The sequence below is a fragment of the Rhinopithecus roxellana genome, chromosome 3, assembly GCF_007565055.1.
Source record: "Rhinopithecus roxellana isolate Shanxi Qingling chromosome 3, ASM756505v1, whole genome shotgun sequence".
Classification (NCBI taxonomy): Eukaryota; Metazoa; Chordata; class Mammalia; order Primates; family Cercopithecidae; genus Rhinopithecus; species Rhinopithecus roxellana.
Genome location: NC_044551.1, coordinates 11,586,611 through 11,597,296, shown reverse-complemented (window position 1 = coordinate 11,597,296; position 10,686 = coordinate 11,586,611). Strand labels below are relative to the sequence as shown.

At 38.2% G+C, this 10,686-nt stretch overlaps 1 protein-coding gene across 3 annotated transcripts in view; it reads left to right on the top strand.

Moving 5' to 3' along the window:
* Positions 1-436: 436 nt before the first annotated feature.
* The window catches only part of NDUFS4 (NADH:ubiquinone oxidoreductase subunit S4), a 129,231-nt gene continuing 118,981 nt past the window's right edge, over positions 437-10,686 (top strand). For all 3 annotated transcript variants that reach the window (XM_030927683.1, XM_010376268.2, XM_030927682.1), the window contains exon 1: positions 437-557. In XM_030927683.1, the coding sequence (XP_030783543.1) occupies positions 439-557 (119 nt within the window). In that variant the 5' untranslated portion in view covers positions 437-438. The remainder of the gene's footprint in view (positions 558-10,686) is intronic.

Here is a 10,686-nt window from a genome sequence, read left to right as displayed (position 1 = left end):
AATGCAGCCCTGTCCTGAGGGCTTGCAAAGTGAATCTGGCAATACTTTGGAAAAGTACTACTTTAGATTCTAAAGGACCCAAAGAGCTCTCCGGCTTTTCCAGTGGGCTCAGCCCCAACCATTCTAATTTCTTCAATAAATTACGACTTGCAGGTGTTTAAATATGCAAGTATCTTTTGATCTTTTCATTATCATTGTAAAACACCAGTCCTAACAAGCAGTAAAGATTACACTTTATGGCGGTAATATTTACATTTAATGCACTTATGCATTTCTTCTCACACATTTTTCTTCTTAATTCTTTCAACTAAACGTTTACCCTCTTTTTTTAAGCCTCAGTATTAAAAGGAAAATAAAATCCCACAGAATTTCGCAACATTGCGATTGCACTAGCTTGAGAACGAAGGAAGTTAGTCCCTTGCAGTGATCCGTCCTTTCATGCTGGTGTTTGCTTGCAGCAAGATGGCGGCGGTCTCAATGTCAGTGGCGCTGAGGAAGGCGTTGTGGCGAAGGGTAGTGGCTGTCGCTGCCCTTTCCGTTTCCAGGGTTCCGACCAGGTAACAGAATTGTCACACTTTTCTTCAAGCTTCTTGGGTCCCTCCATTTTTGCGGAGTCTCTGCTGGCTGAATTCTGGAGGAGGCCTCGGGGAAAGCGTCCTCTGCTGACCCTTTTCCCGGGAGAGGTCGGGCGGACTAGGGACTGTCTGCTATCAATGGGCGCTGGCCAGGCGAGTGAGGGCGTGGGTGAGAGGCCGGGGAGGAGGACCTGTGGTTTTCTGGAAGCTTTTGGCTTGTGGCTGAGGGAGAGGGTCCGTGGGAAGGATTTGCCGCAGGAGCTGCAAGCTGAACCTTAGCCTTCAGAGAAGGGGAGGTGTCTCACTGATTTCTGTCTTTACTTTCTGCATCCCTTCCATTTGTCACCTGTTTGCCCACGCACCACTCCAGTCCTTATAGAAGGGTTAAATCACGTATTCCTTCCATGGTTTTAAGTGGTTTTAATTTGGTTTCTGCATAGGAAGGTTGTTTATTCATCAGTCTGCTTGGGAGGAAAACTTGTTTGGAATTCAGTGTTAGTAAAAATATCACTGCTAGTAATATTGGAAGGTAATTTTTAAAAGGCTGGTGGTAATGCCCGGAGGTTTTCTAGGGATTTTGTTAAAGCCTCACAATAATTCAGGGATTGAATTGAGTTGTTGAGAGCTCTTTGCGTCCTTGAGAACCTAAAGTAGTACTCTTCCAAAGTATTGTCAGATTCAGTTGTCAGTTGATTGAGTTGTTACTGTGTTTCCTTGAAACATTTTTGTGATGATTTTTTTTCGGCTGTATTAACCTTCCATTTTCTGTTTTTCAGAATTGTCCAGAGTTTTATTATAGTACTACTATACATACATACGCACACATATTAGAACAAAGATTGGAAAGGTTGGATGGAGAGATTTGAAGGGGGTAGGAGGGGGATGCAAGTGGTTAAAAGTTGAAAAGAAAGTCTAATGGAATGCTAATTGATTTAGTGTTAAATAAATATAAATGGAATGCAGAGAATTAGGATGAGTTAATTCGGAAGAATTTTTAAGGACGAGTTTTATTAAGGTTTAAGTAATGGGTGTTGAGTGGAAGAGAGTGTCCCAGTAGGGTCCGTGGCTTATGAAAAGGCTTGAAAGCTTTAGTAAAACGATTACATGGAATATAGTCACTCAAAAGTAAGGGTGCTAAGATTAGGGAAAGGCAAATGATGTTTGTAGTCAAGTGTTCCATATATGGAAAGTATTTTTCTTTTTTCTTTTCTTTTTTGAGATATAGTTTCACTCTGTCGCCCAGGCTGGAGTGCAGTGGCGCGATCTCGGTTCACTGCAACCTCCGCCTCCGGAGTTCAAGCATTCTCCTGCCGCAGCCTCCTGAGTAGCTGAGATTACAGGCTCGCACCACCACGCCTGGCTAATTTTTGTATTTTTAGTGGAGACGGGGTTTCACCATGTTGGTCAGCCTGGGTTGAGTATTTTTCTAAGGTAAAATACTGGTTAAGGTAAAACACTGGTTAACTTAGAGTAATACAGCGGTGACCAAGATTAGCCCTTCCCTCCGTACACATTATAGGGATTAATTATGCATTCCCAGATAATAATGTATTCATGGTAGCCCCAGAACTGAAAACAAGTTTGATGGAACCACTGGTTTATGGCTAATCAAAACATGGCTGTAATTTTAAGTCACAGCCATTTTATCAGCAATTATAGTAATTGAAGTTAAGATGATATTAGAATTTTGAAACTGATGATAATTATTACTGCATATCCAAACTTAAGAGTTTTTGCTTGCAAATGTAAGAGATTTGAAAATAAATCATTTAATCTTGAAAAAAATCTTAGCATAGCGCCAAGGAAGACATTTTCTAAATACAAATTAACACATTTATTTGTTTTCTGTGCCACACTGTTACCCCAAGAGCTTGTCATGTTCATCTTAATTTGAGGGAGATTTATAGACCCTCTCCCTTACATATTGTTTGTTCTTCGTCCTTAAGCATTCTTTTTCCATTATGATTTGATAGTAATGAGGATCTGAAAAAGGTGAGTAGAAAGAACCAATTAATGGGAAAATCTACATCAAAAATTCATTTTACTGTAATGCTTAGAAAAACATTTGCAAATCATGTAACATTTCAGATCATTTGAGTAGAATATGAGAAGTGGAATTAATAAGGTAAGGAGTGGAGTAGGGAACTGAAGAAAAGGATGTGTTAGCTGCTACTTTAACATATGAATTCAATTATAGTATATCATCAGTAAAAAGCAAAACAAAGAATGCAACAACATATACACACAAGAGAAAAAATTAAGTAATGTGGGTGATTCACCTGATCTAATATGGGTGATTCACCTGATCTAGTTACTCACTGAGCTTGTGCTGTAGTGTTGATCTCGGTTTCCATGTGCTTCTCATTTCCCTGTACTGAATGTGAGAAGGGAAAAAAACGGGTTAAATTGTCTACATTTTTTTTTGAGATGTAGTTTCGCTCTTGTCACTCAGTTTAGAGTGCAATGGCGCAATCTCAGCTCACTGCAACCTCTGCCTCCCAGGTTCAAGCGATTCTCCCACCCCAGCCTCCCGAGTAGCTGGGATTACAGGTGCCCGCCACCACACCCAGCTAATTTTTGTATTTTTAGTAGAGACGGAGTTTCACCGTGTTAGCCAGGCTGGTCTCAAACTCCTAACCTCAGATAATCCACCCACCGCGGCCTCCCAGAGTCCTGGGATGATGGGTGAGTCACTCCCAGAGTGCTGGGATGACGTCCCTAAATTGTCTACATTTATCGTTACTTTCCCTGACTTTCCTAAGGGATTTTCCAGGGTAAATTTAACTATTCTAAATGCATTTATCAGCCAGATGAAATGGCACTGTATTTCAAAATAGCAATACTTAAGATATTTGATGCAGTGATGTTATTATTTATTCACTTATTTAAGTATCTTCATGTCTATTTATCTCACCTCAGTATTTACTAGGTCTTGTGTTTTCCTCAAACAAGTCTTTAGGGTGTTAAGTCACCAGAGGGTTTTAATTAATTACTGGTGGGGACTGAGTGTATGGGACCTGTTTATGAGGCCTCTTTTATGTCCTGATAAAACAGGCTTTATTCTGTTGCTGTATTTCGTTCTTCAGAATTATATAAGGTAGCATGAAATTGAGTCTTCAGTTCGATGGGGAATTGAATTTGGACTGTCCAATTAGTAAGCAGTCCTTAAGGTTGACAAGAATTCTGTGTATGTTAACAGCTTGCTGGGAAGTAGGCTAAGCTCAAATTTAGGACACTTAAGACCAATAGGTTCGCTTCTACTTCAGATAAACTAAATGAATTCCTCTCCGAGGGGCAGCTATTTTTGCTATCTTTGTAACACATTCAAGCCAGAGTTTGAGAGCTTGAAAGGTTTCTAATATGTTTTCTGATAGGTTTATTTGTTTTGTTTCTTTTCCTCTTTCCAAATGCCCATATTTAGTCAGTTTTCATCAGTAGCAGACATCTTCGTTTAATTTTTATTAGAAAAATTATTATTAGTTTTTGAGACACCGTCTCATTCTGTTGCTCAGGCTGGAGTGCAGTGGCACAATCTTGGCTAATGCAGTCTCCACCCTCTGGGCTCAGGTGATCCTCCTGCCTTAGCCTTCACAAGTAGCTGGGACTATAGGTGTGCTTGCCACCACACCCGGCTAATTTTTGTATTTTCAGTACAGATGGGGTTTCACACTGGTCTTGAACACCTGACCACAAGTGATCCTACGGCCTCGGCCTCCCAAAATGTTGGGATTACAGGCATGAGCCACCGTACCCAACCGGAAAATTAAATATTTTAATATGTAATGTCTGGCATATAGTAAGCCTTCCCTAGATAAATGGTAATTTTATTATTGGTTTGAATAGTTTGAATATTTTTCATTTCTTTAATCTTGGTCATAAGTATTTTGATAGATTGTGTTATTATTCAAAGTATTCACTACCATTATGTGTAACAGGATTACATATCCAAAAACCACTGGCCAAATGACTTGCTTTATCCAGTGAAATGTTAGTGGAAATGATATACCATGTCAAACAGGAGCTTTGAGAGCTGTCCTGTGTTTTGTCATATTCCTTTTCCCTCTGATGTGAGGTAGGCATACTCTAGGTGAGGTCTGCTGTTTTAGCCTACATCTTGGATTGTAGACTACATAGCGCAAAGCAGAAACTGATTCTTGTTGCAAGATTTTATAAAATATAAATTGAGTGAAAAATAAACCTTTGCTGTAAGCCACAAAGGTGTTTGGTTGTTGGTTACCTCAGCATTACAACCTATACTGACTCTATTTTATATACACGCATATTTGCAGTTGCGCAGGTTTTAGCACATGAACGCATATATCAGCAGTGAGGTTGCAAGCTTTTTGAGGACGTGACCACGTTTTTATTTATTTTTGTGTACTTCATGGCATCTAGTGTAATGGCTTGCATGTAGGAGGTAAATGCTTATCTTACAGATGAATAAATACATATTTAGAGATGCGTGGTTGTGAGGAAAAGCAGGGAGCATTACACAGTGTTTCTTTTGATAGCCCCATCAGCGATAGCCAGGTAGGCACTAACCTACATAAATATGAATATAAACTATATACAACACGTATTCTTTCTAATTATTTGCAATTGTCTGAGTGTAGGATATTCACCTAGAACTCTGTTAATTTTTGGATTGAAGTTGTCTTATGAATAGATTTTGTACTCATACACTTTGACAATGTTCAGACACTTTTGTATTCAAATTTAAAAATGCAAGAGGAAATGAATCTATTTGGGAAGGGGTACTCTTGGAACATGAGAACTTTTTTGGAGTAAGAGTAACTTTGTGAAGTTTTAGAAAGTTAGTATACGGCCAGGTGCGGTGGCTCACGCCTGTTATCCCAGCACTTTGGGAGGCCGAGGCGGGTGGATCATACGGTCAGGATTTTGAGACCAGCCTGGTCAACATGGTGAAACGCTGTCTCTACTAAAAAATACAAAAATTAGCCGGGTGCGGTGGCGGGTGCCTGTAATCCCAGCTACTCGGGAGGCTGAGGCAGGAGAATCGCTTGAACCTGGGAGGCGGAGGTTGCAGTGACACGAGATCGCGCCACTGCACTCTAGCCTGGGTGACAGGGCAAGACTCCAAAAAAAAAAAAAAGTTAATAATACATGGAACTTAATGGAGAAAGATGGAGCAACTTGGTTCCTGTATAATACTTGCTAGAAGAGATCTGTTTGGGGTGAGGTATACATAGAATTTAGACAGAATACATATTGTCTGTACTGAATACAAACAATTTCAAATGGAAGAGCTTCCAAAATATATCCCTTGATAGAAGCTGAGAATGGTTTATTCTGAGTAAAATTAATTCCAAGTTAACATTTACTTTTAATTTACTGTGTATCAGCTACTGTGCCAAGGATTTCACCTGTATTGTCTCATGTGTTTCCCACAGTAATCCTATCAACTCAGGTGTTGTAATCCTCGTTTTTCAGATGAGGAAACAGGTACAGAAGTGAAATTACTTAAGTTTACATTGCCAGGAAATGATTGGTTCCAGGACTCCTCAAGGACACTAAAATCCATGGATGCTCAAGTCCCTGATTTAAGATGGTGTAGTATTTGCATATAAGTTCTGCACATCCTCCTATATACTTTAAATCATCTCTGGATTACTTATGATACCTAATACCATGTAAGTGCTTTGTAAATAATTGTTATCTTCTATTGTTTAGGAAATAATGACAAGAAAAAAGACTGTACATGATTAGTACAGATGCAGTTATTCCCCCTGCCGAGTGTTTTATTTATTTATTTATTTTATTATTATTTTTTTTTGAGATAGAGTCTTGCTTTGTCACCCAGGCTGGAATGCAGTGGCGCGATCTCGGCTCACTGCGACCTCTGCCTCCTGGGTTCAAGCAATTCTCCTGCCTCAGCCTCCCAAGTAGCTGGTATTACAGGCATGCACCCCCACGCCCGGCTAATTTCTTTGTATTTTAATTAGAGATGGAGTTTCACCATGTTGGTCAGGCTGGTCTCAAACTCCTGACCTCGTGATCCACCCGCCTTGGCCTCCCAAAGTGCTGGAATTACAGGCGTGAGCCACCGAGCCCAGCCCCCTTTAATATTTTAAATCTGAGGTTGGTTGAATTCATGATGTGGAACCCACGGATGCAGAGGGTTAACTGTAGTCTGATATAGGAGTCTAAATGAATATGTTGACTTTTGCAGTGAGGAGTATTATGTCTGGTAATCAGTTCAAACCCTAATGTCCTCTCTGTTTTTTCTGCCTTTTAGCAAAGCGTCTTCTTTATTTGAGAGATCATGGAATACTCTTATTTTTACTGTTGCTCCATGGTTCCATTTATACAGTGAGAGTTATCAAATGCATAATTAGTTGTTTATTTTTTTAAGCTAATGATTTTTTCCCCCTAAATTTTGTAATTATTTTTGGTGAGGGACTTTCCATAGGTGACTTATACTTTTTTACCCTCTTAAAAAATATATAATGCATGTATTAAACAAGATATACTGGACATTTTTTTTTTTTTTCTGTTTTCTTACTGATTGCAGTAATCATTAGGAAAAGCAGTTGTATTCTGTGGCCTTTAGGAAGGATTAAGTGTCTGCTATGCTTTCTGAGTTCTCATGACTGCTTTTTAGTAGTGTTATATTCTTCCTTAACTGGTCTGCTTCCCTTTAGCAGTTTTAGCACCCCTTTTTCATTTATTATGGCTTTGAATGTCAACCAACTAAACCTATTAGAATTTTGTGTAAAACCAAGTATGCTTAATGAAATTCTGATGATGACAGAAGTTTACTGTTTGTGATTAAAGACTTGAGTTCTTTTAAGGTTAACAAGTAATTATATTTAATATATGAGCTCTTGTGACTTTTCTAGCTTGTAGAATTCCAAAGATCCTGATTGGAACTTGTTGAACCTGAATTATGCAGTGACCATGTTCTTCACAACAACTTTCATTAAATATTTGAATAGTTTAATAAACTATTTAAATTTTTTTCTTTTAATTCAACAATTCTGAATTCTTGTTTCAAGTTCTATTTTGTTGTCTGTTACTGAGTATTTTGGAAGGTGAATACTACTTTAGGTTCTTTAGAACTAGTTAGTTGCTTAAAGGTGACCTTTTCTTCTTGTCTGTACTTACTAGACTTAATTTTTCTTTTATGGGCTCATTCTTCAGTTCACTGGTTTTTAAACCCTTGTGCATCAAAATTATCTGTTGTGTGCCTAAAAAATTCAGATGCCTTGTCCCCAGTCTATATTGGTTCAGTAAGTTTAGGTTGAGGTTTAGCTCTATGGTGATTCTAATGGGAAGCTAGGGCTGAAAACTGATTTTAAAAAAAAAGAGGTTTCCATATTATATCCTGTAAGACTTAGGAAATACATTTTTCCTTGGAAGAAAGTTCAGGGAGATTTCCAGAAACAAAAATTCTTCCATTTTTGCATATTTTTCTATTCTAAATTAAGTTTTATGCTTTTGACCCATGCACATAAGAGATATTTTCTTGGAGAAAGTTTCCTTAGAGGGAAAAAAAGGCATTTTGATAATTTTGGAGAAAGCAGGCCATATTACTGTCTCTCCAGAGACTCTTGTTCTTCCTTTTGGAAGGGCTCAGGTTTAATATAGCACAGCTGTTGAACTCTGCCCTTCAAAATTTTAAAAAAGTGTTTTATCTTTTAAAATGGAAAAGGCTTTTTTAGGGAGGTGGTCTTTGGCTGGTTGTAGTTCTCTAAGAAAGTTTCATGCTTCTCTATTCTTTTGTGTTTGAATTGTTTCAAATGTTGAGAGAACTCTCTGGGAGTAAAATCTGGCTGCTTTTGCAATATGTTTTCTGTATTCTTAAACAAAGCTAGATGAAGAGTTTGTGTCTTTGTGTTTTCTAGGACTCAAAAATATGTTTTTTCCTTTATTCAGCCATTTCATACATAAGTAAATGGTCCTTGAATAGGGCTTACTAGACAAAAGATTCTGTTCTAGATGACTGTTCAGCAAGCCATATGCTTCTCCTAAAAATGTCAGTCTGTCTTGATGAGCTTTAAAGTGAATACAGATGTTTTGGCTCTTTTGAGGACTACCACTCTTTGTATGGAAAGAGTACTTCTTTTTCAAATGATCTCTTCAATATATTTACAGAAATTTGCATGAAATTTATGACTTTTGCCTTTTAAGTTTAATAAGATTAGACTTAGACATTTGTAATTTGAATTTAATTTTAATATTCATAGTACAAATGAGATTTGGGGAAATAAAATACATTTCATAATATGGGTTTTTGTTCAGATCTTGTATTCAACCTTTTAAAAAATGTGAAACTTAAAGTGCTTTGTAATATTTACTTTTGTGCAATAAAAAGTGATATTTTGGCAGGAAAGATTGCCTTTTTAGATGTTCAGTGTCTTCTATCTTTGTAGGTTAACTCTGGAGTTATAGTTCATAGATTTATATAATATTTAAGTTGGAAGAAAACTCTAGAATCATTAAGTCCAATCCTTTGTTTAATGCAAGAATCTTTAGAACTTCCTGCTCCTTGATTATCTAGTTGTTGAGGAAGTTTGGTGACTTTCTGATAACCCCAGAAAGCACACTGTACGTTTAGACTTACTGGTAAGTGATGTTTTTCTTTGAAACTATATAGAACAAGTTTAACCCCGTATACACTTGTCAGCCCTTCAGATAATTGAAGACATTTGTCGTCACTCATTCTCCCTGCAAGTCTGTGCTCCAGGCTTAGCAGGTCCAGTTTGTTTACTCTTTATTAATGATCAAATTTCCTGATGCTTTACTACCTCTTGGTACCCTTTAGGATGTTTTCCATTTTGTCAGTGTTGATCTTTGAACTATATGCTGTACTTTTGTTTAAATGAGATTATCAGAGATGATAGTTTCATGAGCTGTGATGAAATTAAGAAAAAAAGTTGACTCTAGGTTGGATTTATTTTATTTTTAAAATTATAAAGAAAAGTTAACTGTTTCCCTTTTGGTGTACACTTCTTAGAGTTTTAACACATGTATGGGTTATGTGTAACCACCACCATAATCATAGTACAGAATACAGTGTAATATTATGCAAATAACTGTTTTACTGTATTGTTTCAGGGTACAGAATACCAAAAGACTTCATTACCCCAAGACTCCCTCATGTTATCCTTCCCTGACCGCTGTAATCCCTGTCTACAGTTATGTTTTCATCTTTATAGTTTTACAGTTTTCAGACTGTAATATAAATGTAGTCATATAGTATATAACCTTTTTTTTTTTTTTTTTTGAGACGGAGTCTCACTCTGTCGCCGGGGCTGGAGTGCAGTGGCCGGATCTCAGCTTACTGCAAGCTCCGCCTCCCGGGTTCATGCCATTCTCCTGCCTCAGCCTCCCGAGTAGCTGGGACTACAGGTGCCCGCCACCTCGCCCGGCTAGTTTTTTGTATTTTTTAGTAGAGACGGGGTTTCACCGTGTTAGCCAGGATGGTCTCGATCTCCTGACCTCGTGATCCGCCCGTCTCGGCCTCCCAAAGTGCTGGGATTACAGGCTTGAGCCACCGCGCCCGGCCAGTGTATAACCTTTTGAGATTGTCTTTATTCAGCATAAAGCCTTTGAACTTCATATAAGTTTCATGTGTCAATAGTTTGTTCCTTTTTACTGCTAAGTAGTATTCCATTGTGTGGAGGTACTACAGTTTATCCGTTTACCTATTGAAGGACATATGAATTATTTCTGGTTTTTGGCCATGTAAATAGAGCTGCTGTAAACACTTGCATACAGGATTTTATGTGAATTATGATTTTGTTTTTCTAGAGTAAATGCCTGGGTAGGAGATTCCTGGGTCATAGCTAAGTATATGTTTAACTTTATAAGAAACTGTCAGACTGTTTTCCAGAGTGGTTGTACCATTTTGCTTTCCACCAGCACCATATGAAAGTTTTAGTTGTTTTGCATCCTTGGTAACATTTGTATTGTCAGTATTTTTTTTTTTTTTTCTTGAGACGGAGTCTTGCTCTGTCACCCAGGCTGGAGTGCAGTGGCAACATCTTGGCTCACTGCAAGCTCCGCCTCCCGATTTCAAGTGATTGTCCTGCCTCAGCCTCCTGAGTAGCTGGGATTACAGGTGCACGCCACCGTGCTTGGCTACTTT